We start from the raw sequence: 27668 nt of genomic DNA, 5'->3' as shown, positions 1-27668 counted from the left end.
CCCCAGTGTAGCTAAATACTCAGTTAAAGACAGCTGCCCACCTATCCTTTGGTCCTTTTAAACTCATTCCAAAACCCTTGGAGTCCTTGATTCCACTCTGATATTCCAAGCCACCCTCATCTGCCCCTGCTCAATACATTCTGCTGTGGTGTATGCTCCATGCAATGTTAAGCTGTCTTGATGGTTTGAGTGAGAGCTCCTTGGTGTGTTCTTCCATGGAGAAAAAATTCCGGCACCCATATGACAGGCTTGCACCAAAAGTTTATCTCTAGAGCTGCCCTGAGGGTCGCTGCAGGCAGGCACAGGTGTTTCAGGGGCAGATGCCGGGGTCACTGTACCTGTTTCTCGTCGATCACCTTGGACCAGTTGACCTGCGGCTCCACGTCCTGCGGAGTGAAGTTGTAGATCTGGTCGTGTTTCGCACGCAGGTTTGCCACACGCTCTTTCAGCTGCCGGATGCTGAAGAAAGGAAGAAGCAACCCAGGGGCATCAAGGATGCGGTAAGTGGGCTGGTTTGATCAGTCCCTGGGCTGGCACAGAGCTGGCACCATCAGCTCTGGGTCATCCTCCTCGTCCCCCCCGACAAGTCCCCTGTCATGTTGGGAGAAGATGGGGCATGGTCGGACTGCACTGCCATGCAATCTTTAATGACCGCTCAGGAATAGGATTTTGCATCTCACCAAACAGTCAGCATCTGCTGCAGCATAGTGCAGGGCCACACGGTGCAGAACTGACCTGAGGGAAGAGCAGCACCACCACCCTTTTTTCCACTTCAGGTCTCCCATCTGAGTATTGACCAGGGCTGACCCTGCTTAACATGAGAGTCCAGTCTAAGGTGCTGTAACTACAGACACACAAAAGCCCTCTTTAGCATGGGCTGTCTCTGTGGTGTAATTAGAGCTATGTGAATCACTGACTTTCCAGTTCGGTGGCTGAACTGGAAAAAAAAATTGTTTTGGATTGACTAGAAACAAAGGTTTTTCAAAACTTTTCAGCCAACCAAAATTTCCAGCAGACTGAATTTTTTCAATCAAACAAAACATTTTGTTCTATCCTAAATGAAACGTTTCATTTTCTTTTCAGGTATTTTTTTTAAACCTTCTCTTTAAAATGACAGTAAAAGTCCGAACGAAAAGGCTTTTAGAATTGAAAAACCAAACTTTCTTTTCTAAAATATCAAACCCAAACATTTCAATTCTTTTCAGAATTTTTTTTACTGAAACAATTAGGCGAATTCCACCCAAATCCATGAAATGTTTCCATCCACTCGGAGATGCGTTTTTGGACCAAAAAACTTTCTGCCAAAAATGTTGCCCAACTCTAGCTATATCATACAGTGCCCTCCAATAAGGAGTTACAGAAATGCCTGCTGGCCTATAGGGGGGTTAACAAGTGCCTCTCTGTAGTGGATTCTGGCTAGCCCAGCAACCTGCATGCAATTAGGGATCCAGAACCAATTTTGTCCCCGCTGGACTTACTCTTCTGTGATCATGTCACCCTGTGGGTGTTTCATGTGCCTGGCAATTGCTGCATCCCCATCCAGAACATAGAGGAGTTTATCCGACTCAGTCAGTTTACTTGCTGTGTGGTCCTTGTATTGAGCAGGCTGGCCGGCCTTGAGCTTGTGTAAGTCCTGTGAATGTACCGAGAAAAGGATGGTGAATTGGCAGAAAGAGCTGAAATCGATAGCACCTGAATGATGGGAAAACATAAAACTGCCCAATGCGTGGAGTTATTAAATAAGGACTGGTCATACGATCTGCGTTGTGAGGCACACTGTGTAAGGAGGAGGGACACCCATGAACAGGATAATAACCTTCACACACTGGCCTCCTCCCCAGCCACAGATGCTCAGGAGCAGGACTATAGATTGCCTGCCTGGGAGGCCAAGGATAGAATACCTTTGGGCAGGCTGGATGCTGTGGCTAGGCTCATCGGAGACAGCTGAACCCCAAGCTGGAGTTTCTGTTTCCTTTTCCCTTGATGTTCATGTCTATTGTTTTCTCATGATCTCACACCCTGGTTGCCTGTGACTAGACCTCCTCCTGAATATTTTCTAGTGAATCCTTTCACTAGTTTATATGGAAATACCAGGAGGCCACGTAATCTATTCCATTCCATAGCAGGCCTCTTCTGAAACCTGTTATCCAAGTCACAGGTAACTAGGGTCTGAGGGTTTAACCTCCTAGCTTCACAACATTTCCCCCTCTTTATGTCCCTCTCATCTAGCCATGCTGCACTGGTGTTATAGGGCCAGTGTTGTAACATGTTCCTCAGGCTAGCTCTTGGAGGGGAGGGGTAGCTCAGTGGTTTGAGCATTGGCTTGCTAAACCCAGCATTGTGAGTTCAATCCTTGAGGGGGTCATTTGGGGATTGGCCCTACTTTGAGCAGGGGATTGGACTAAATGACCTCCTGAGGTCCCTTCCAACCCTATGATTCTATAAAGCCACCAGGCATCCCATCACAGAAGCAGCTCTGCTGTTGCTGTGTATGGGGGACATGATCCAGTAGGGCAGGCCTCACATTTATGATATATAATCTATTTTTTTTAACAAAATCAAAGGACTGGAAATATATTTAGGACCATTAGTTTAAATGACACCGGTTGGGGTTTTTCCAAGGGGAGGGGAATGAACAGGGTTAAACCTTCCTCTGTAGTCCGGGGAATCTCCCACCCTTCAGCATTGTGGTGGTTGTAAAGAAATGGGAAACGAAACTGACTGTAAATAGAAAGTGAAACTGACAGCTTAATTTCACTGTCCCACGGGAGTGAAATGCAAATGGCAACAAAACTGCAGAACAGCCTGAAGTTGACAAAATTCTGCAAACTCTCTTGGCTGTAGTGATCAAAGGTGTTCTCAGTCACACGAGCAGGGAAGGTAGCAGGTGCACGTGAAGGGAAGATGGATGCAAAGAGGATCCTCCAAGAGAAGGACTGGGCTGCAGGCTTGGTGTGGACCGACAAGCTAAGGGCTAAGTGCAATGGTAGGAAAGCTCCCTCACTAAGGTAACTGCAATCAAGGTCAGGATGGGGGCAGGGTAGATGTGCATTCAGGGAGAAGGCGGGTGGAGGAGGTGCACGCATGCATGGGATGGCTCGATAGGTGTTGGACGCCTGCAGGGTGGTGTGGCAGGTTTATGGAAGGTGAGCAATGCACAGGTACACAAAGAGAGGGTATCTAGGGATTGGATGATGTCAGAGGGCAATCCCAGAAGGAGAATGGGCAGAGGGCAGGATGTATTGGGAACAGGTGCCTACAGACGAATGGGAGTGGGGGTGTGTATGGGAAGGAGTGTGGCTAAGTGGGGTGGGATTTGAGTGCATGGGCAGCTCTTACTCACATTCTGCATTCGGGAGTCAGCTTCTACAATGTTTTTTTCCACCTGGTCGGCATTTTTCTGCAGCCGCTCGATGAGCTCTGACAGCTCCTTGCTGGAGATGCTGTGGGGAGAGAAGAGCAGAGGAACTGATGCCGGTGACTACAGGAGAGTAAAGGGGGAGACCCATCTCCTGAGCTGCTGCCAGGCTCTGGGATCTCTGGAAGTGCCTCGCCCTGGTGGCGGTGAGCCAGCCCTGCTCTCTGTGCCCAATGGCCCTGACCCCATCTGAGGGAGGGAGAGGGCTCAGCTCAGCCTGCCAGGCGCTGCAGCTGCACATGACTCACTCCTGCCTTTCGAATAGTTTCCAGAATGCTCGGTTGCTCTGCCAGGAGGGGCCACGCAGCAGGATGGGAGCACCTTGCCCTCCCCACCACAGCCAGGCCAGGCCCTGCCTCAGGAACTAGGGGCATGACCTTAAGAGGGCAAGGGGGAATGGGACTCTTGGGTGGGGCTCCCTGACTGATCGTTGTGTGCACCACCCCATCTCTCATGGCAGAGAGGATACAGGTCCATCGGAGTGAAGGCAAACCTGCTTGTTTACCGAGGCTGCTGCTGGACACAGATGGGACCCCGTCAGTCTTCCTGGCTTTCTAAGTCCCAAATACAGCCTGTGATGGTCAATCACCACCAGCCAGGATGTCCCCGACGTTCTGGCCCAACCTGCAGTCTGAGGTGGGCTGCGGCTGCACCACGCCCCCCCTTCAAGCCAGCAGCTACTCCGGGGGGCAGCACAGATATGGGTGCATCACCTCCTTGCTCCAGTCTAGCAGACGCTGCTCTGTGCATTCAGCAGAGATTAGGTCACAGCTAATCCCAGCTGGTGCAGGTAGTCCCCCGCCAACCGCAGCAAGGGAGAGGAAGTGATCCTGGCCATTTGGATCCAGGGCTGGTATTGCCTGGCCCTGAGATCACAGTTTGAGGCTGGGATGCAGGGATACTCCTGCATGTGCTGGGTAAGAGGCAAAGGACTACCATGAATTTCTGGGTGGTTGGGAAGGACAGAGCACAGCTGAATATCAGCTGCAGAACCAGGTGGACTGGCACCATGCGCAGGAAGGAGAGCCCAGCACCAACGGATGGGCTTATGTACCAATCCAGCTGGCGGTGTGGCCATGCATCTGAGGCCACATCCTCCTCTAGTTACACCACTGCCTTCCCAGTGGAGTCAAGGGGGAGGCGCTGGTGTTACTTGAAGTCAAAGCTGAGCTGCCCTTTTCTTCCCCAGCTGCTTGTTAATCAGCTCTTCTGGGCCCTAAAAGGCAAGATGTATCTGGGTGGGCCATATAGGTATTCAGAGGGCTGCATGTTACAGAGTATAGATAGGGGCATTTCCATGGGTCTGCAGGAGAGACAGGTTCACTGAGGACGGAAGCATGCAGATAGCATGTCAGACCATCAGCTGCAGATCTGACCCCTGGTGTGCACTGAAGGATTTCCACTAGTCACTGGCTGGTCACTACAGCTGACTTAACCACCTACTGTAGCTCCCTGAGCTGCTGGCTGTGTGTGCTCCCCGCAGATCATCGCAAGTGTGAGGCTTCAACCTGGATGCTGTTGGCAGCCCCTTAGCCAGGTGAGTCGAGAGGGAGCTCCCGCTCCATCTGAGCCAGTAAAAGCCATGCTCAGCAAGTCCCAGCTGGAAGTTGCCCACCCTTGGGCACATCTTACAATCTGCCCTGTGAGTCTTGTCCTTGAGGCTGTTTGAGATGCGTGTCTGGAACATGATGTGATCCATGGCCTGAAAGAGCTCTGAGGTGCCCAGCTGAGCCTCCAGTGCCTGAGGACCTAGCAAACCCAGTAGCCACCAGCTCAGTAAATACAAAGACTCTGGTGTGGTCAGGCTCCATGACCAGCACTGTACATTTCCACTGCAATGTATCAGCTGCAGGAATGGGCCAGCAGTGAGGACGCTGTCCTTGGCAGCTTCCCAGGTGAAGGGCACCCACGCTGTAAGGAAAGCACCTTGCTATCTAAACCAAACAAAGGAGGACGGGCCCACCCAGGTCGGCTTTGTCCGTGTGGGCAGTTGCCCAAGGAGCACTCCTTGAGAGAAGGACAGTTTGTCCCTGCAAGGCGGTGCGGCTGGGGGAGCCTCACTCCCCCACAAGAGAAGCCTGGCTGACGTCAGCAGGACAGCTCATGAGTGCGAGTTAGCAGGATCAGGCTCCAACTGATCTTACTCTTGTGATTTAGTTACGTAAGGAAAGGCCCCAAGCCTCAGTACTCGGGCTGGTGGCCAGCACTGAAATTCACAGGGAGATGCATCTTCCTTTCTATGCAGTGATCCTGGTCATCTAGTGAAGGCTCCTTGTTTCTTGTCAGTGTTTGCTCATCCGCTGAGTGTTTCATACACCGCTGTGCCTGGGGAGGGGTGGCATAGAGCTGGCTATACCAGCTCTGTACCTCCCAGGGAACTATCTGCAGGTGTTAGTAGGAGTGGGCCGGGGCAGACTTTCTGGTCACTTTGCAGACATTTTGCATCAGCTTAGCCTGTGCAAAGTGGCAGCTGCTGGAGAGTGAATTTCCCCCCTCTGGGTATGGAAGACTCAGTGATGGCTTAGGATGGCTACATCTTCTGTCCGTTCTACTAGTTTGCAAGTGGGAAATTGGCATTATCAACCATCCCTTACAATGGTGGCTGGTGAACCTCTGGTTTCTAAAGGACCCGCTCATTTTCTAGCAATGAGTAGAGTGAGCCCCATCTGTTGCTATTGCCTGGCTTGCCGAAGGGTCCTGAGATGCTTCACAAATTTATAGACACAAACCATCTCACTCAGGCCTGAAGAGGCAACAGCACAACTCTGCACATTAGCGTCAGTCAGGAACTGAAGACCAGGGCATCCAGCCAGACCCAGCAGGGTTAGTGAGTGAGGCAGGGTGTTATTAGCTGAGTTGGCATATGGCCAAGGCACCAGCTGCAAGCTTGAGCAAAGTGCCAGGGGATGTTGAGTAATCCCAGCCAGCTTTACAAGAACCAGCAGTGTCCACAGGCCAGAGTATAGACCTAGTAGCTAGGAAGCCCTGAGTTGAAATCCACTCTCTGAAACCAGTTTGTTGTGTGGCCTTAAGCAAGACATTTAAATCTCTTGGCAATAGATAATTTCCCCTCCATAAAATGGGACCAAAGGGTGGTGGAAGGCTTAACCTTGATACGGTGCTTTGACTACATTCATTGCTCGTTAAAATAATTCCAAGATCAGAGTTTCATATTTCCTCCAAAGGAGGGCACTCGTAGCAGCATAAAGTAACAACACAGCCTGGTGGAATGCTGGTCAGTGCCAGCTCCGCTGGAAGAGTGCCGGTCCCATAACCCTACTTCTAACAGCACCTGGGGTTTCTGTGGCAGGGTCCCACCCAAGGCCTGACTCAGCTCAGGAAAATGCCCTATGACAAAACCACAGCCTCGGGCAAACGCAGCCTGGGATAAAGATGAACCAGGAAGGTATCTTAGTGGAACATGGAACTAAGCCTCTCCTACTTCAGAACCAGACTCTCATCTGTCCAAGCTCCTCAAAGCACCAAGCTTATCTGTCTGCTTGAGCAACACCCATTTTCTCCAAGCTTAGCAGAGGATTTTATAATGAGCTGTCCAATTCCATAGATCAGGTCAAAAAACTCTGCAGACTTTGCACAGCTATAGGGCCATGCCATGCCCTTCGTCTACAGGCAGATCTCCCATTAGCACCAATGGTTAAAGGGCAGGAGCTGGTCTTGATGTTCTCGTTGCAGCTGTGTGATTTCAGCTGCAACACGATCTAACCTTAGTGGTCAAGAGAGCTCTCAGAGGGACATGCATCTCAACTCTCAGTTCCTGCACCATGGGATACCCAGGACATCATGGGATGTGGCCAAGCTGACTGGCATGAGGGCTGAGCTGTGCAGCACGTACTAGCCAGGTGTAGTTAGTGCCCTTTCCAAAAGATCAGAAAAATTCACCCCTCCCCATTGCCTACCACGTGCCCCTCCTGGAATCCAGCCAGTAGGATTCTTGTGGCAGTGGACACACATGCTAGTATTTCTACTCTCCATCTAAGCAGTGTTTGGCTCTGTCTTCCTTTATGGAAGCCAGGAAGCTTCTGTCTGTCATCAGATTGCTACTCACTGGTACTGGTTATTAGCTTAGTCTCAGCATCTGTCACTGTCTCTCTGTTTAGCAACTCTTAATTATCAAAGTCCTAACATTGCTCTGAGACCTCTCAAAGCAGCAGCAAATGAACGGGGTTTTAGAGCAGAAAGTAACCTTGCCATTTGCCTTTCAAATCACATAACATGTGTTCAGTGCTATTGTTAATGCCAGGCCAAAATGAGGCACTTTTAAAAGCACAGAACCAGGTTTAAAGAAGAGTTGCACGCACAAAATGTATGCCCAGTTGTGCATCTAACATGCAGGCAAATGCTTCAATTGCTCAGGCAACCTGGGTGATCACAGGCACAAACAGCAATTGTGCGGACATGATTTGTGTGCACAATTGTAGAAGCTGCACGTGCATGTGAAATGTTCAGTTGTGTTCCCAACTCTTCAAATATTCAGAAGTGAAAATTATCTAGGACTGTGGTGCCTTGTGTAACTTTTTCTATGAGTTCCACAGACAAAATGGGATTCAAGATGTTGAGAGACTAACGGTTTGAAGAAGTGATATCCTAGAAAGCCATAAAGGGCCTAAGCTACTTCCACTAGTGCTACACCCCAGTGGAGTTCCTCTGGATTTACATCACTGTCACTAAGATCAGAATCTGGCCCACTGTGTTAACATGGATTATGCATGAACAGGAAATAATAGACCCCACTGTGAGCACAGCGTGGTGTGACCTCATGCTCAAAAGTGTGAAAAACATGCTCAAAAATGCGTAAGTCCTATTTTCAAAAGTGACTTGGGGACAGATTTTCAAAGGTATTTAGGCACCTAAGGCTGTGTAGATAGGCACCTAATAGGTGTTTTAGAAGTGCCTGGGCACCTACCCTCTACTGATGTCAAAGGGAGTTAAGCACTGAGGTGCTTTTGAAAATCCTACTAGGCACCTATGAGCATCTCTGGGCACCTAAATACCTTTGCACTTCTGGCCCCAAGCCACTTCTGAAAATGTGACCCTAGACATCAACTCGAATGAAGTTATTACTGGTCGGAAACTTCCTCAGACATAAAGGTGAGGGTCAGTCGCTGTATAGCAGATGCACTTGGTGGTGTCATCTGACTGCTCAGAGATAAGTAATGCTGCTTGCTGACTTTCGCTTGCAGTTGCAAGTAGTTCATTGCCAAGAAGAAACTGCCTCTACAGAGTCTCAAAATAGCACAAGTCCACATTGCTGTGGGGAAAGTACTTATGGTGAGGAGTGCACCAAGGGAGGATGATAGGATATGCCTTTTGCAGTTCACCTAAGGGGAGTGTGGTTTTCCATCGCAAGCCCAGGTTTCTGTGTGTGTACCCGTCTGGCAGGTGAGGGAAAGACCCTGCATTATGTCTGTTTTAGAAGCAGTTTGCAATATAGCCAGTGACTTCATTTCCATGGAGCCTTTCAGTGCAAGGAGTTGATTAGATTAAGGGGAAGATTACAAGGCTCTGTGTTCCCAGCAATGCAAAGCAAAATGCTGTGCAGACATTCCCCAGTATTTCTGAGCAGCCCCGTTCGGATGCACTGGGTGTCTGAAAGGCGATTGAAGACGTCAGCCTCATAAGCTCTTTCATTGTGTTTTGACTCCTGGCAAAAATACCTGTGTGTCCTGTTTTAATGTAATAGTTCAAGAGGTTGGATTTAAATGCCTCTACAGAATTAATGTTGGCAGAATTCTTGCTGTTATAGATAGGGCCCTATCAAATTCAGTCCATTTTCATAAATTTCATTCTGATCGCATTTTTAAAACCTTGAATTTCATGGTTTCAGGTATTTAACTCTTAAATCTCAGGGTGTAGTAACAAAATATAAATATGTATTTAAAAATGGCAAAATATAATTATGTAAAGCCCTTAAGACTCAGCATTTGTCAAACTGGGGGTACCGCTTCAAAAAGGGGTTGCAAAGCTATTGTAGAGGAGTCACAGTATTGCCACCCTTACTTCAGAGCTGGGTGGCCGGAGAGCAGCAGCTGTTGGCTGGGTGCTCAGCTCTGAAGGCAGCGCTGTGTATGTTTGTATACTTTTACCATATAGTATAGGTAAAAGTATACCAAAAAAACCAGATTTCATGGAGACCAGATTTCACAGTTTGTGACACATTTTTCATGGCTGTGAATTTGGTAGGGCCCTAGTTATAGATGGGCACTGGGAACCAGGACTCCTAGACCTGCCACTGAATCTCTGAGAGACCTTAGACACATCACCTGGGCCAGATCCTGTTAGGGCTCCTTCCTTTGCGTATGTAGCACCTTACTCCAAAAGGGGCCCCAGTAGACCTGATTCTCCACTTGCCTCCATCAGTGAAACCCAGGAATGACTTCAGTGAAGTCAGTGGAATGATACTGGTATAAAACCAGCATGAGTGAAGAATCAGCTGACTAGACTTTGCTGGTGCAAAGTTACTGTTCACCGTGGGCAAGCAGGTCAGAACCTGCTCCCATATCTCTGTGGGCTACAGATGGGCAGTGCGGATAAAACATCTTCCCAACCACAAAGGGGCATTTCTGAGGGTTCATTAATTAATAGTGGCTGTTAATAATACCAAGCTCTTAGAGATGGAGCACTCGATGTGCTCTGAGATCCTAGGAGGAAGAGAAAAGCTAATGATCATCTTATGATCTTACAATTCTGCGCTTTAATCATGAAAGGCTTGTACTGAGACGTACAGGTGTGGTGGTTTGGTCAAAAGGTGCGTTGCATCACCCTGCCTGTCAGATGTCCATATTTTCTAACTAGTCCCAGTTATGAGTCTAAGAGACTTGAAGCAATGTCTCCCTCATCTCCCTTTACCTTTAACTCCACTGTCTAACTCCTTGCCCTGTGAGCAGTATGCTGTGTTCGTTCAGTTCATTCAGCCTGAGAAAGGATGCTGAAAATCCCTCTCCAGTGATGAGGGAAATGGCGAGTTAACGGCTGTCTGGGCCTGCTAAGATCCTGCAACAGGCCGTGAGCACCAACAGAACGTGAGTTAATGCAACTCCAAGCAGGACAGACCAGATCCTCAGCTGGTGTGTAGATGAGCATAGCCCCATTGAGTTGCACTGATTTGTACCAGCTTAGGATCTGGCCCTGTGGGCCCCTGCAAGGCACACAAGGTGAGACAAAGAAGGTATTACACAGCCCTTTCCACTTGCACAGGCATTTGAGCTCCTTGAGCCTGATTCTCCACTGCCCCTTGAATCATAATTTACACCTGTGCAAAATGGACATTGTGGAGCGGCTCGATTTCATACCCACTCTGCCCAGGCATAGTGAAAGCATAAGGTGCCTGGCAGCTGAGAATCACTGCCATAAAATAGAAGGGGCGTGCCATGTGGATTAGGGGAGTCATCGCTGTCCTGCCTGCCAAGCATCTTGCTAGTGACATGGGGTGGCGATGAGCATGCCCTGCAAACTTTCCAAGGCTGTGGTAGCTGCCACTCCTTTGCATGCTTTCCCCTGGCAGCCCCGAGGCCTGCCCACCGCAAGAAGAGTGCCATCAGCTACTGCCATCTTGGGCACAGCTCCAGAGTCTCTCCAAGTCACCGGCATGACCTTTGGTGCAACAATGCTGAGCAGAATCAGCCTGATCATCCGAGAGGCTTGGTGGCCAGTGAAGCTTTCTGGCTTGTGTCACAGACCATTCACCAGGATGCTCTGGCTTGGCCATGTCAGGAAACCTGCATTGGAAACCTTTTCATGCTTCCCAAAGAGCGGCACTCACGAGTCCTCTCTGACCACAGAGCCTTTGGGAAACGCAGCGATTCTTGGCGCCGGCCTGCTCTCTGCTGGAAACGCTCAGGCTTGTTTCATAACTACAACGGGAACAACAAATGGACACAGTGCTAATGAAAAGCAGATGTGGTACGCAGTCACTCTGGACAATGGGACCGTTCTGTGCTTTGCATACTTGACCTGTATTTTTTTTATTAAGTAGGTGGCTGGATTGCTTCCCACGGGGAGGTGGAGAAGAGGCTGTTGGTTTACTGGCTGGAGCCTTGGTAAAGGAGGAGATCATGGCCCTTTTGGTTTGGGGTTAGACTGTTTTAAACAATTCAGAGAAGGGATGCACTGATCTGGTTTTCTGAAGCTGCAGCCACAGAGGGCTTAGGCTGGAGAATACTCTGCTGGGCTCCCCTGCACTGCCTACTTAGAAGAGTGAGTTTGAACAGTGAAACTAAACCCCCTCCACAGCTGAGATGTCCAGTCTGATTAGAGACCAGCCTCTCCTTGGTCTGATGGAACAGTGCATCCAGCGCATGGGCCAAGCACGGTGCCCCTTGCTGGGTTGTTACTCAGCTCTTGGCTTCCATGGGAGTTGTCTATGAGGGTTGAATGCCAGAGAGTTGCCTCCTGCAGCGAAAACCCACAGGAGAGGGCTCAGGTCCCTGACTGATCCATTCGGGGCAGGGTTTGCCCTCCTCCCCCAAGTGGAATGATCTGCAGGGTACATCTCGAAATCATAATGATCCCCCAATATGTGCTCTTATAGAGTTCCATGGACACCACCTGACATTATCTGTCTCTAGGACCCTATCTTAATGGGGTCCCCACTTCAGAGGGAACTCTGTGGGTCAGGGAATACAGCCTCTAGGGGGCTAGTAGAGGGGCCAGCATGTCTCTCCTTCCCCAATGGCCATCCTCTCTAAGGCAGGGCTGCCCACTCCCTACTCCCTGCCTGCCCAGTCCTGATCTCTCTCCTAGTAAAGCTTTTTGTGGGGTCTTGGGAAGTAGGGAGGCATGGTGCTGTGATGGCATTCGCTCCCCATCACATGGAAAAGGGGAGATCTGGGCACAGAGGGATGCCTTCCCATGTGGCCTTGGGGGCACAATCTGGCCCTGAATAAGGACCTCCCTGTGTGGGGAATGGCAAAGTTATGTTCATTGAGTCTGGAATCCACCCCTCATCTGGAACAGAAAGAGACTTCCTGGGCCTCAACAACATGCGTACACACTGCTGCTGTATAACGGAGAGGAAAGCTACAGTACAAGCCAATAAGACCCTCCAAAGGAGGATACAAGAGTTTTGACTAAGGAGCTGAGATACAAGGGACAGAAACAGACCCTTTGGGTAGCAGCTGAATCACCATGGGGCAAATTCTCCTCACAGGTGGCCACTGAAGTCAGTGTAATGAGAGGACAATTTGTATGGTAATTTGTAAACTTTTTATTAGCCTTACAGGTGTTTTGTTAGAAGTAACTAGCAGAAGACAAGCACAGGAAGATTTTGTGAAGCTGGTCTTTGGAGCAGGTGAGAACATGTTTCCATGTGTTGTTGGCAGCTCTTTGCCACTCGGTTCTCTGCTTCCTTCAAGCAAGCACCTTAGCAATACAATGGGTATTTGCAGACTGCAGTTTAAACTAGGGACCAGCTCCTTAGCTTCAGTGCAGATGCTCTGATTTATACCAGTTGAGGATCTGGCCCAGGGAAATCTAAAAAACTCCTTCCACTATTTGTAAGGTGAGTTTTATGGTTGATCCCCTGACACTAAAATCTTCCAGCCCCAAACTTGCAACAGAACATGTTACAGGACAACGAATGGGGAAAATCACCTGAATTTTAATTAAACTTTAGATCTAATCTTTGGCCTAGTGCTAAAAATTTCATCTTATTTCTATACCTCTTAATCAACAAACCTACCCATGTAGGTAAATATTTGTAAAGAAGTGCTAGTCATGTTTATAATTTTACCCTAGACCTGTTTCTCGACTAGCTTGGTCTGTCTTAGGGGTCAAGCATGACAACAGAATGATTTGTAAGGAGGTGAAGACTTGTTAAACATCATCTCTGCATCTTGTTTGCTCATCATGAGTCAGCTAAGTATCTTTAGAGAATCAGAACAGAAGATGTGGCCTGATTGATTGCTGGTTCCTGCATCATGGATGTATGCAAGCACATGATTGGGGCAGCACTGGGATACACATCATTGTTGTTATTGTAAGATAGAATCTGAGAAGTCAGTTTTCTTTACCCTATATTCTTTCCACACATCATCAGTAAGATGGTTCTCCCACTTGGAGGAGTGATCTGCCAGATGAGTTTAGATATGCTGTACTGGAATAAAGTATTCATTGGAGAGTTCCAAAAGACGTAAGGAAATGTTTAGTGAAACTACAGCTGATTGGAAAAAGTTTATTCACTACATGAAACAATTGGACAAAGCCAAAGAACCTTTTTTTTGTTGTTGAAACTAAATATTTATTTTTGGATGAAAACTGAAAAAAAATTAGGCTTTTCCATTTTCTGCCAAAAATTGAATAATTTTAAGGGAAGTGTATGCTGTACATGAAAACGTTCATTTACTAAAAATCCAATTTTCCACTGGGAGTAAAAAGAGTTTTGATGGACAATTTGTGGATGAGCCCTAAGTGGAGGTTTGCTCGTCTGAATGGAATGTCATGGGGGGACATAAAATCACTCTAGATGCACAAGGATATAGGCGAGTGAGGGAGTTGGGGGACTGAAATGTAACCAGGGTGAACATCCAGCACTATAATACTAATGATCTGGAAATAAAGTTTGGAATAGATATTAAGCCCATCTGCTCCACAGCAGAAGGTAATTTATTGAGGGGGCTAGGAAGAAGCTTGTCCTATGGGTAGATTGTTACATAACTGCTGATCGCAGGTTATTTGTGCATTTTCCTCAGAAGCATCTGGCCACCAGTATTGGAGACAGACGGGACTATGTGGCCTGCTGGTCTGATCCAGCCCAGCAATCATTATGTTCCTACAGGTAGGTCCTTTGGATAAATGAGATTAGGATCCTATAGAGCTAGTCATCATTGTTTGAAAAATGTTCCTTTTTTCATTGGAAAATGGCCTTTGAGAATGTGGAGGCTGGCTCCTCTGAGAAGGGGTCCCAGAAGTTGGCAGATGCAACCTGGAGGAATTCTGCCCAGATACAGGGCCATCTCCAGAGGGGTGCAAGGCCTGTGGTGGAAGTGATGGATTCATCTCTTCCAGGACCAACCATGTCGGCCAATCACACCGGCCCATGGGGCTCCCCAAAGCCCAGGGCCTGGAGTGATCATCCTGATTCGCCCTCCCAAGGGACAGCTCTACCCAGATGCATGAGCTGGCAAGGGACTGAAAGTGGATGGACCTCATCCTTGTACAGAACCCCTCTCCTTTCTTGGACATCTTGCTCCTCAGCTCTGGAGACTGAAGGCTTCTATTCACCCTGGGCAGCAGCAACAAGAAGTTAAGCCCCATTGCTGCACCAGTGCACCCCAGTCCTGTTTGGCAGGGATCGCTTTACGATGGAATGGAAGTTCCATTTTCATGGTTCATTCGGCTTTTGGCCTTTCTCTTAAGACTGGCACCAGGCAGGCGAACTAGTGCCAAACAAAGTAGTGGTTCTCCTACTTTTCTCTCCTCCCCACCCAATAACTTGGCTGTCACTTTGAGAGGGCACCATGTTTGTCTGACAAAGGATTCGAGCACTTTTGGCTTTTAAAATTAACAGAACTGCTCCCATGCAAAAGCTTATATGTGTGCAGGATCAGGGCCTGACTCTGCAACATGCAGTTTCAGCCTGCCTCCTAAACTGATAAGAATTCTGTTTGCTGTTAGTTCCTTTGTATAATCGTACAGGATTTTGAACCAAAGGGTTCTCATTTGACTGATGAAATGCCTGAAGTCCAGAGGTCAGGTATTTCTGGAATGTGTACATGTTCACACACCCTGATATGATCCTGCATTCCAGTTTTACACCTGATGACAGGTGCTGGGAAATCCCTTCGGGGGGCTTTCATTGTCTTCTTGAGTTTCCCTTTGCTGCCTCACTGCTCAAAATCCCATAGTGGAATATTCACATGGATGTCCCACAGGTCGCTTTGACCACAAGTCAGCTCTGGGCTACAACTGAATGCAATCCAACAGAAACCAGAGCAGGCTGCTGCAGGTTGCTCTAACCCATAGAAAGACTCCCAGTGGGAATTGGATCCGACTTTATAGGGGATTTGTCCAAAAATCAAAAGGTTCTGGATTTTGGTGGGAAGACACTACAATTCAGTTTGAAATGGCTCTGTACTATCCCCTGTGCTAGCTTCAACAGGTGTTGGCAATCACTCCTGCAACCTTGATGTGGTCCTATGTCTTCTCTTGTTGTTATTAGCGTCTAGGATTACTAGTGCAGCCCAAAGAGGGAAAATCCCTCCCTTGACAGCTGGCTCACAAAAACTGGGGAAGTTTTAGCCATGGAAAAATGAGTAGCCTGAAGAATGATGTGTATGACTGTTTTCTCAGCACACGGCTACTTTTCATCACACAGGCTGAAGCTGTGTGAAAGCGCACCCGTTCCACTGAAGTGTACAGGTCAAATTCAGCTCAAGCATAAGGAACAGTCTCTCTATTGACTTCAGTAGAATTACATTATTGGCTCTGTATTTAGCCACAGGAAGCACAGAATAGTAGCATTTACTACAAGGCTTTTTGATTTGGTTTCTCTCCAGGCTATGATCCCATCAGCTCCTACGCATGTGAGTAACATTTTTGGTGAAATTAAAATCTAGCACTGAGGGTCTCCAGGTTTCAGAGCCGAGCTCCAGACTGAGCCGCAGTCTCTACACAGCTCCTTTTAGCACTGCAGAGTAAGACTTGCAAGCCCAAAGCTGTCAACCCAGCTGCAGAGACTTGCTGTTGCTCACTGTACAGATGTACCCTTTGAGGCCCTGGCCAAGGGCCCTTGGGCTGTATGGGTGCTGCTGTGCATGAGAAGAGGCAGTCCCTGCCCTAAAGGACTATCTATCTATCTATCTGAATAGACAAGACAGACCATGGAAGTACTATTATTCCCATTTAACAGACGGGAAAGCAAGGCCTTGAGGAATCAAGTAACTTGCCCAATATCAGCTAGCCTGGCACAAAGTTGGAGTCCTAGCCCAGTGCCTTAATCACAAGACCATCTCTCCTCTCTGGGTCTCGCTGCAAATATAATACAGGGGGGCTGGGTTTTAGGTATTTACTTGCCCTGCTTTTGTTTGAGGCGGGGAAGGGAGGAATATTTCCAAGGGAAGTAATGGACCAAATCTCTATTTTGTTCCCATCTCAAAGTTAACGAAGTAAAATGCAACAGGTAAGAGCTAGCAGAGCACAGCAGCACCTTCCTTGGGAGAGACGCACCTGGGGATGACTGGGACTAAAGCAATAGCAAACTCCTGCATGTGGGTGTGAAGCTGGTGTCCAGTGTGTAAATAATTATTGTTGTTTATGGAGAAAGGTAGCTAGGAGCCCGTGGGGAAGGACAAGGAGATGACGGCCAAGGAGTGGAAGGAATGATGCACCAGGAATGGGCAGGTGTTTGGACACACGGCGTCCGTGTGGGTTTCCGCTAGCCATAGACAGGCATGCTGCTAAATGTCTTGCTATGAGAGTGGAGTTTTTCAGCACCCGTGAATGGACACGCTCCGTTGAGCCAGGGTGTCCAGTTCATCTTGTGCTCACCAAACGGTGGTTAGATAATCGTGACTGCTCCTGCTCTTCCCATTGCACTGCCCAATTATTACATCAAAGTGAAGGGAGTAACTTCGCCTGAGCAATAGCAACGTAGAGCAGATAAAGTTTGAAACGCGGACTTGGTGACAGGGCATCTTTCTTGTTTTGTAACAGATTCCCATCATGCAGCTTCCTCCACAGCCCAGGTGTGTTCTACCTGGACCTTCTTCCCCACAGGTGGGGGAGGCAGGCAGAACTAGCCACACTTTCAGTAACTTCAAATGGAGTATTGGTGCCCTTTTGGAACGGGTTAGCTCTACATCCAATACAGGAACTTGAGCTATCCCATTGTTACCACGGTCATGGCTAGAACTAGTCAATGAAATTCTGGCATAAAAATAGCATAAGTGAGAGCAGAATCAGCTCCTTTCTCATGACTCTTTCAATACCTACTGTACCTGGGGAGTTTGCTACAGCTCTGCATGGTTTTATTATCTGAGCAGGCGAAAGGATTTCACTATGAAGATATCCAGGGTCTAATTCTCTGGCATAACCTCACTGAAGTCAGTGCTTTGGATTCCGCCCATATCCACAAATTTAATACATCTGGCCTGACAGATGTTTCTGAGTAGGCTTCACTGTATTGAATAAAATCCTCTCTGTATAATGGGCTAAATTCTGCACTGACTTATGCCCCCCCACAAACGCCACTGGAGTCAATGGCCAGATTCTCCTCTCACTTGCACGTTTGATGCTGATGTAACGCCGTTGATTTCATTGGAGTTACTCCTAACTTACACAGGTGTGAGAGAGACATGACTCAGCCCCCTTGATTTCAATGGGATTTGTACAGGATGTCAGTTGGTGCTGACTTGAGCTCAAGATCTGTAGTGCTGACAATTTGTCTCGATCCCAACTTCATTAACTGCCACAATCTTTTCCTTTCACGTGGAGGCTCCATCATCCTCATCCTCCATCATTCTTCAGCAAGAGATGTTTCCCGAGTCCAAGAAGGCTGTTCACAAGTTTACAAAACAAATGTGGTGCCATTACCTTTAGGTCTCTGGTTGAGCTCTAAAGAATTAAGTTGGAACTGAACTGTGTTGAAAATGAAGTGGGGAGTGTTTGACATCCATGAGCGAGATCTTTTTTATCACCTGGAAGGACTTAGGGCCTCCCGGGATCTTTTCTGTTGTCTTCAATGGGCAGGCACCCAAGGCCAAGGAGTTGCACTAGTGTGACAGCAGAATCTAAATGTAACCAACTGGGGGGGGGGTGCCCGCCCACTCACCCACCCCTCTGAGCCTGAGCCACAGATGATACATGTCTCTTCCCACCCCAGCTACAGAATCTGGCTTTTGAACTCAAGCTATAAGAAGCGTAGAACTCCCTAGTGTCAGCCAAGCTGGAGGTTAGCACTCCAGAAGGCCCTATGTTGCCAGTGGATCGCTCTTCTGGCTAGTTGTTCCCCGCAAGAAATGCTCAGATGGGTACTGGCTTCTTTTTGAAATTATTTAGCTATTTCTTACTTGTATGACAGTCATGCCTAGAAGCCTCAGTCAGTGGCCTCGAGCCTAGTCCATTGGACTGGGATGCAGGTTCTATTCCTACCTCTACCATTGCCCTGCTGGGTGACCTAGAGCAAGTCACCTCGATGCTCTGTGCCTCAGTTTCCCCATCTGTAAAATGGGGCTAATGATACTGACCTCCTTTTGTAAAGTGCTTTAAGATCCACTGATGAAAAATTCTATGTAAGAGGTAGGTGGTGGTGTCATTAAAATGAAAGTTGGGGCTCTCTTGTGCTAGAGAATGCTATTATTTAACACTCAAACCCCTGCAGCCTGAAAGAGAGGGATGGGGCTAGGTTCTGACCTTATTTCCACTGCTGTAAATGCAGAGTAGTGCCACTGGGCTCAAAAGAGTTACTCCACACTTACACCAGGGTAACTGAATTGGGAGTCAGGCCCAGAGCCTCACACAGGCCTGAGAGTCAGAAACTCCTAGATGCTGGTTTTTCATTCTCATAGTGACTCCCATTGTGTCCTTGAGCAAGTCACTTAACCTGTCCTCCCTTGGTTTCCTCATCTCTGTCAGGGGGATGATGAGATTTCCACACCTTGGAAGCATTCTGAGGATTAACTACTGCAGATGGTGTTTGTCAGTTGTTATTTATACTAAAACAGCATTTGGTCCACATTCCAGCCTAATGACTGTACCACTTCTCTAGGCAAGTAGACACACTTGAAAGTCCAGCACCTGCTCTGAGCCAGTTCTCCAGAATGCTGTACATACAGGGCCCTGTGTCTGAGGTGATTGTGCGGGCACATAATTCCCTTAGTTTTTCAGCTTGGGTAATTGATCAACAGAATCTAAGGTTTCATTAACAAAAAAAAGTGTCTACCCTTTCTGAGTGGGAACATAACCTTACAAGTGTAAAGCAATGCACTGGCATCTACCTGAGTCTGAAGACTGCCCAGAACAATAGTTCTGAGTGAGGGGGTTGATGCTCCCATTCAGCCTGATGTGTCGTTAACTCTGAAACCTAATGGTGACTGTTTAAGAACATAAGAACAGCCGTACCAGATCAGACCAAAGGTCCATCTAGCCCAGTATCTGTCTACCAACAGTGGCCAATGCCAGGTGCCCCAGAGGGAGTGAACTTAACAGGCAATGATCAAGTGATCTCTCTCCTGCCATCCATCTCCATCCTCTGACAAACAGAGGCTAGGGACACCATTCCTTACCTATTCTGGCTAACAGCCATTTATGAACTTAGTCACCATGAATTTATCCAGTTCTCTTTTAAACACTGTTATAGTCCTAGCCTTCACAACCTCCTCAGGTGAGGAGTTCCACAAGTTGACTGTGCGCTGCGGCTCTTAAATGTCAGTATCGTTCAGCAGGCTCATCAAGCTGTTGCACTGAGTGGCAGGTATTGGAATGGGGTGCAGCAGGCAGCTAGCTGCTAGCTGCCCTCAAGATTTGCCATGGAGGGGAATGAGGAATTCAGACTCCTCTATTTAAAGTTACTTCCACCCTCCCTAATGCCAAAAGCCTCAACTTCCTCCCAAAGGCCAAAATCCAATGTGAAGTCCTTGCTTTCCTGAGTTCTGAAACTCCAACTATCCCCTACCCTCTTTACCAAAATTACCCCCCACAAACCTGTCCCATGCAGTTATGTCTCAGCACATCAACCATGGCACAGAGTAAAATGAATTAAATTAAAAAATAAAGAGCAAGGGATAGTGCCTGATGGAAGGGGGATGGTTGTGTGTAATTCAGGGATCTCTCCTTGCAGGCCAGTGTGCCAACACCGTACACAGGGGCTTTCATAAAGATAAGAGCCAGTGGGCAAAAGCTTTGATCCAATCCCCAGGGTAGTCAATGGGAGTCTTTCTAATAACGTCAGCGAATACTGGATTGGACTCTATATCCTGTCCTCTGGTAAATGTGTGCAATGCCATTGATTTCAATAGGGCTGCACCCAGGCAGCAGAGCAGGGTTTAGCCTAGCGAGCGTAACCAGCCCAGTTCTGGTTTCCCTTCATTTTTTTACCATGAGAAACTCTGCTTTGAATAACAAATGGGTCATGTGTCCACATCCCATCAGCATTGCACACAGGTGGCCTAAATCAGGCCTCGTTTATACGGAGCTCATCTGCAGCGTGCATTAGGAATGGAGCACGACTGCTGGCCCTGCAGGCGAAGCGCTTTGTAGAGAGACGTGTGGAACAATGAACAATTACCCCAACCCGCTTCATTCCAGAACTTAGTGCAATTTAAAATTGTGACCTGCCCAAGAGGCCAGAGCAGGGCTGGGGCACACCGGTAAAGCAGAGGGAGGAAGCCAGCGCTATGGAGACCCTTGTTATAGCTGCTTGTTGGATCTGGTAAAGCCAGAGCCTGGCATAACTTCACCTGCCCGCTGCTGATTTACAGCAGCCGAGGATCTGGACTGGCGTCTCTAGGCCCCCAGTCAAGCACTAAGCCTCACTTAACCAAACAGCAATCAGTCTTTGGAGTGAGCCAGTGCACTACTGCCCCTCCCACCAACACTAGTTTGGTTAAAATCTTGAGATTTTTAAACAGCTCTGGGTTCCTTTTATTTGGCTTCTGAGCCTCCAGGGCAAGGTTCAAGCCTTCCTCTACACCCATGGAGGCTAGACACTTACAATGGGGCCCCGGGTCCCGACAAGGACTCCCAAGCCCTTCCATAATGCCAATAATAGCTATTATATCAAAGCTGAAATTCCTGTGTCATCACTAGACTCCACGAGCTGCTGTTCTTAGATGGAAAACCCCCCCACAGCATGATACTGGTGCTAAAACCCTAGGAGTTGGCACGACATGCCTGCGCTTCATCCACAGAGCCAGGGCTGTTTAGCCTCGTCCAGCCTTCCCAAGCTGCGTGTGTCTGTCCAAAGTATTCCCAGCAGGAGAGCTAGCATCCTGCTTTCTGGGTCCAGGCCCTCCCCTCCCATTGACATCCAGCAGAGGTGAGGATACCCAGCAGCCCACAGGAGGCAGCTCTCTGGATCAGGCCCTATATACACCTACACCTAATACTCAAAGGGCCAAGTCTGCAGGGTCAAATGTCTCCATTTTCAGTGCCTGGGTAACATTCGTGATGAGCGCAGAGGGCCATCTTGTTTTGGATTGCCTGAATGGTGGGTGAGTGTGTCTTTAAAGCCCCATTTGGGAGGCAATGCTGTTTGACAGTGGGAGAGACCACCAAAGCTGACCCCAAACATCCATAGGTATTTTTGGCTCCCCTGCAAAGTCCTGCTGCCCTACTTGTGTCCCCAGGGGGAAGTGCAAGCCAAAAGGAGCTGGTGCTGGTGGAGGTCAATTTCCAGGCAGGGTTCAGAGATGGTTCATGGACAGAGTGACCAGATGTCCTTTTTATAAAGGGACAGTCCCGTTTTGGGAGATTTTTTTTTTCTTATATTGGAACCTATTATCCCCCACCCCCTGTCCTGTTTTTTCACAGTTGCTATCTGGTAACCCTACTCACGGAGGCACTCCCAGCTGGCGGTTAATTGTGCAGCTGAGCCTATTTAAGTGTAACACTTTAAAGGAAAAGAGTGCTACTCTCCTATGAGAATAATGTAAGGGCTGCTGATTGGGGCAGAGAGGGCTGGCATGACCTAGGAGCTCCTCTGGACTGGGTTGCACCCCTTGGCTTTCCTGTTTGCAGCACTGCCTGGAATGAATGTTCAGCTAGAGACTTTTACCAAGGCGGGGGGGCAGTTCAGGTTAAACCAGACTCTCTGCATTACACCCCATCTGAAGAGAGGGTGATTTGGGTTCAAATGTGAGCCTCTTAACCCCTGTCATTCCCCACCCAATCCTCCGGTCTTGCAGTGGGATAATAGCTAGCTATTGATACTGTCTTTAACGCCCAGTATTGGTGCTAACTGGGTCAGGGCTTTTCTCTCAGTCGTGGGAGACACTTCTGGATCTCGTCATCTCTGCAACTCGCTCATGGGCTGAAGAGAGACTGAATCCTTGGTTTTCCTTTACCGAAGGAAAACCTCTGTGTGTGAAGCAGCAATGAGCGAGCGAGCTGGGTGAGTTCAGTGAGCAGCAGTTAGGTACAAGCTGCAGGCCTGGGCAAGTAGCTCAAAAATCAAAATCTAAACCTGCGCAAAAGGCAGAGTGCGCCGCCAGGCAGTGTCAGTGGGTAATGGTGAGCCAGGAGACAGGGGGTGTAACGGAACCAGGGGTAAAACGAGAACCGATCAGAATCTTCCCCCACAACTTGAACTGAATTTTCAAAAGTTTGAAAAAGTTTAATTTAGCTTCCACCCTCCTCCCCCAAAATCATTTTCCTGGCTCTTCGCTTTATAGCTTTGATCTAGCTCAGCATATCAGAAGTCTCAAACTACAGCAAGACAGCCTGTTTCTCCCCAACTTCCTGGCTGATTAGGAGTACCAAAAACACTGATTCTCATAAGACAACTTCATCCTCTGTTGAGTTCCAGGCCAGGTTAGCCTACCCAAGGGGTCTGGCTAGTTTGGAGAAGCTGCCGTGCAAGAGTCAAACTTCTCTGCTTTGCCGAATGAATTGTAAATTCTGCACCTTCTGTAAACCATCCATCCCTAGTTCTAATTTGCAAGCTCAGATTGTGTTTGGAGGCTGGAGGGAGTCCAGGTTTCCTTCTCCTTGCTACAATGAATCATTCAGTCTTCACAGCAGCCTAACCTTGGCTCTTGGGAATTTTAGCATCGTTTCCATTGTGCATGGAGGAACACTGGAACTCTATTTAACCCTGTTCCCCCTCAACCTTCTACAGCTTTAACACATTCACTTGTTTATAATTGGAGATACAAAAAATGGGGAAAAATTCCAAAGCTCTTATGCAGGCAAAATTGGCCTTGAAGTCCATGGATTCTGAAGGAGTAAAGATACCTTAGAATCTAGCCTTTATCATTTTTTGTACTTGGCAAGAGAACTTCATTTGCTGCAGGCTAACCCCATTTTGAGCTAAAAGCAGAGGTACTTTGTCAGGTGTGGGTTAATTGCAATAGAAAGGGAAAAAATGTCACCTTGCTTCCTTCAACCACAGAAGCAGCAATCAGCCAGGAATTTAATGGCCACTGTTGGTCAGCTCACTGGCTATGACTGAGCTCTACTATCTTGCCATCCCTCTGAACAACACTGTCTCTCCATTTACTTCCATCTCCTGTCCCTTCCACTCAGGCAGGACGTCTTTTCCCTTATAGATCCACTCTGCCTAGCCCTGCTGTCCAACAAGCTCTTTCTTGGTGTACTCAATACATCACATGAGCAGCATCTCTCCTCTGAAGTTGCATAATATATTCAAGAGAAAAATAAAATCAACAGAGAGGTTGTATTTAATGCAGTTCCAAAGCTACATCACTTCCCCTGCTAATATCTCTGCTGCTGGGTGTCACTTACAGACGTCTTATCAAAACAGTGGCTTCCTTTCTGCGTGCAATTTCCACACACATTTCTCTACCCCCAGTTCAGCTATTGGTTCTTTCCACCTCTAATTACCTGCCCAAGGGGGCAAATCAGGATAAGCAGAGGTGCAAGAACTCTGATTTGCACCTGCAGTTCATTTTTGCTGCTGTAAACTCCCCCCAAAGGCCCTTTGGAAATGTTAACCCCTAGCACCCGATTCTCTTGCTTGGCTCTGTCTTGATTCTTTTTTTCATCTGGATATTATAGCTTAGCACCTGGCTAGCTGTGGTCTTGTGGCTTCCCAGGCCTGCGGGAGCACGGTGTAACTCAAGCTGCCAAGAGTGTGTTTTTCAGCTGGTTCCTTCCCATTCATTTTGAAGTGGGTGTGTTTGAGTTAATGAAGGAGCCTGAGTATAACACAATCATAGAGGCCCTTTCCAAGTCTCCACCCTAGATGCCTCGTCCTAACTGATCCTTTAAAAAAGAAACTAACTCACACAGATGACATGCTTGTTGAATCTCACCAGGGTTCGATGAAAGGAGCGCATCAGGGAAACCTTTAACAATTCCAAAAACAGCAATACAACAAAAGAGTTTCCATTCAACTTTGCAGAGGAATTGGGCCAACTTCTCTTTCAGTTTTCTCTGGGGGTTTGTTAGGAGTGATCAGGAATGTCATCCTCCACTAGCATGGAAATTCTGAATGTGCCCAGGGATACAGGAGGTGGGGGAGATAAGAGGTTTCGCTGAGCTCCTGGAGGAGCTCCAGATTAAAGGGAGGGTATATGGAGAAAAGAGAGAGATCATTGTTAGCAAAGCAGGGGCTGCTGGGGGAGAAGGTCCTGGAGTTGGGAGCAGAGGGTGGAGCTGATTGTGGGTGGAGGCTGGCAGGGATCCTACATCGGGGAATATTAGAAGGTGGTGGGGATCCTAGATGGGGAAGGAGTGGAATAATAGAGTGGAGGCGGGGTTAGGTCCTGGCAGATGTAATTCACCTGTTGCTCCCAAATCAACATTCCCAAAGAGGCTTGCCCCACAGCAGTGAGCCTGATCATCACAGAGGATGGGACAAGCTCTGTCACTGCTGGGGATCATGGCACAAGAGCTGATTAACTAACAAAAAGGACTGAGAGGGGGATAGATTAGCTAACAAGATCTTAGGGAGAAAAGAGCCTCCGATGCGATCCAAGCAAGCTGCTCTGTAATGGGGTGGCAGGTGCTTTGTGCCATATGTTCTCATGGATAAACTGTTTCCACCACTAGCTGGATGGCTGATGATGGGTGTCAGCAACAGGTTGGCTCTCTATCCTAGACAGAGCTTTGCTTTCCAAGGGGGCATTTGCCTGCCCCCTGTAGAGACTGGAGAATCCATCCATGGGCCTGTTTACCACAGGGGTCCAGTATGCACTAACAGGCACAGTTCATTGCTAATAGGTGCTTCTAGCAAACTACGGCCCCTGGGACTGTCCTGCCTGGCCCCCGAGCTCCTGGCCCAGGAGCCTTGCCCCCAGCCCCTCTGCCGTTGTTCGCCCTTGCCCGCAGCCTCGCCTGCTCGCTCCACCGCTGGTGCAATGCTCTGGGAGGTGGGGCTGTGAGCTTCTGGGGCAGCGCAGGTGCAGAACCCGGCCTGACCTGGTGCTCTGCTGCTTGGTGGCAGCAGCATCGTGGCTGTAGCACCACCAGCCACCAGTGCTCCAGGCAGTGTGGGAAGGGGGCAGAGAGCAGGGGGGATTGGATAGAGGGCAGGAGAGTTTGGGGTGGTGGTCAGGGGGTGGGGGTGTGGATGGTGGTTGGGCAGGAAACAGGGTTGAATGAGACCAGGGGTCCCAGGGGGGTAGTCAGGAAGGAGGAGGGTTGGATGGGGAGTCGAGGCAATCAGGGGACAGGGAGAAGGGGTGGCTAGATGGGGCAGGGGTCCTGGGGCTGTCAGGAATTAGAGGAGGGGTTGGATGGGGTGGTGGGGGTCTGGGTTAGTGAGGCAGTGAGGGGACAGGGGTCTTAGAGGGGCCGTCAGGGAACAGGGAGGGTTGGATGGGGCAGGAGTCCGGGGGGGGGCAGATAGGAGGTGGGGGCCGGGCCACGACCCCCTCCCCTAACCAGCCCTCCATACAATTTACAAAACCCGATGAGTCCCTTAGGCCAAAAAGTTTGCCCACCCCTGTTCTAGCCAGACTCTCTGCCAAGGGATTAGGGCCTGATCCTGTGAATCCTGTGATTCAGCTCCCATTGAAATCAATGGGTGTTTGAGGACAGTCAGCCTCTCACAGGATCGGGCCCTTTAAACTTCCCCACGGGGCCAACAAACATTTGAAGCACTTGCCCTGGTAGCACTGTGCAGCATCCTAATAGCTCGGCCTCTGGAGTTCCCTTGCCTGCTGGCCAGAGCTGGCACAGTGCCCAGTGGGTGTCTCCTTTTGGCACCGGTCCCCTGTGCACGGAATACATCTTGTTTATCAAATTAATCAGCGTGGGTTGATGTTTTAAGCTGGACACATCGAGACATGTTCTTCTGCCTTGGAATTGGCCCTTTCAAGGAGACGTAAATAAGGTGCATGGCAGCATTGCGGGAAGGAAGGGGAGACACAGAGGTGTGGCCACACCCTGGAAAGATTAAATTCTGGAATGTGCCAACAACCCCAACAAGCCCTATTTTGAAAAGCAGGGAAGCCAAAGCAAACAGCAGCGCCAGTTCTAGTGGCCTAACAGTGTGCAACCCCAGAAAAGCTGCATGCAAAGTAACACTCACTCTGCTGTGTGTCTGTGGTCTTTGCACCTCTCAGATGCCCTGCTAGCACTTGCTCGCTGGACTCTTGCTCTGAAGCCCGGCTACAGATCTGCTTGGTTCTACTCTCTCCAAGGAACACGTAGGAATTCCTAATTGTTACCTTTCCACTTTATAATCTGCATCTTCCCAGCTCAAAGAGAGGCTGACTTCTACAGGCTGCAATGGCTGGCAATACCAGTAGCCTAGTATGAAGGAACACAAAGTACTCACCTTTTCTTCTGTGCCGAGGGGCTGTATTTCCCTTTGTTTCTTTTCCTGAAGAGAGAGTTCATCGTGGTTTCCCTGGTGCTAGCAGATGCCTCAGTGCAAAATGCTGGCTGCCAGCTTCTTCCCCAGCTGGCTAAAGGAGGTTGCTGCTAGATCCTTCAGGTACAGTGCACTTCTCGGGAAGGAAGGAACAGGGAAACTTGCAGCTGCCTCCAGTCCTGCTCTGTCACTACTCCAGGGGTGTGACTTCTCCCACTAAACTGGGTAGGGCTCTCCCAGAGAAGGTGGTGCTTACCTACCACACATGTCACTGACGCAGGCGGAGCTACATGCAATTCCCCAGTCTGCTTTTGCCTGGAGCAGAGCAGAGGTTACTAAACGTGATGATGAGCAATATAAATCTCTGTGTGTGTGTGTGTGTGTGAGTGAAGGTCAGGCCTTACTACAGCCACTAGCAGGAATTAAGCATTGCAGGCTATTGCCGTCCTAACAGAGGCAGGGAATGACTAGAGATTGAGCCCCCAGAATGTGCCTTGCAAAACAAGTGGCGATTAGAGCTGTGTAACTGATTATTTTTCAGTTCCCTGGCAATTCTCAAAACATTGGAAAATAGGCTTTGGTTGCCAGGAGCTGGGAATGAGCGACGGGATGGATGACTTGATGATTACCTGTTCTGTTCATCCCCTCTGGGGCACCTGGCACTGGCCAGTGTCAGTAGACAGGATACGAGACTAGAGGGCCCTTTCGTCTGACCCAGTGTGGCTGTTCTTATGTTCTTAATAAGTTGTAGGTTGAGTGCAATGTTTCACTTCATGCTGATTTTGAGTTTTTTAAAAC

At 48.6% G+C, this 27668-nt stretch overlaps 1 protein-coding gene across 1 annotated transcript in view; it reads right to left on the bottom strand.

Annotated features, from left to right (window-relative positions):
• The window catches only part of PPL (periplakin), a 52455-nt gene extending 25377 nt beyond the window's left edge, over positions 1 to 27078 (bottom strand). Inside the window, exons 1-4 of the mRNA XM_032794710.2 lie at positions 26835 to 27078; positions 3344 to 3443; positions 1479 to 1633; positions 339 to 459 (exon numbers count right to left, since the gene is read on the bottom strand). Of these exons, the coding sequence (XP_032650601.1) occupies positions 339 to 459; positions 1479 to 1633; positions 3344 to 3443; positions 26835 to 26896 (438 nt within the window). The 5' untranslated portion in view covers positions 26897 to 27078. The remainder of the gene's footprint in view (positions 1 to 338; positions 460 to 1478; positions 1634 to 3343; positions 3444 to 26834) is intronic.
• Between the last annotated feature and the right edge of the window lie 590 nt (positions 27079 to 27668).

The sequence above is a fragment of the Chelonoidis abingdonii genome, chromosome 9 (genome assembly GCF_003597395.2).
Source record: "Chelonoidis abingdonii isolate Lonesome George chromosome 9, CheloAbing_2.0, whole genome shotgun sequence".
Classification (NCBI taxonomy): domain Eukaryota; kingdom Metazoa; phylum Chordata; order Testudines; family Testudinidae; genus Chelonoidis; species Chelonoidis abingdonii.
Note: the sequence above shows the minus strand (reverse complement) of the source record. Positions and strands in the feature narration are given on the sequence as shown.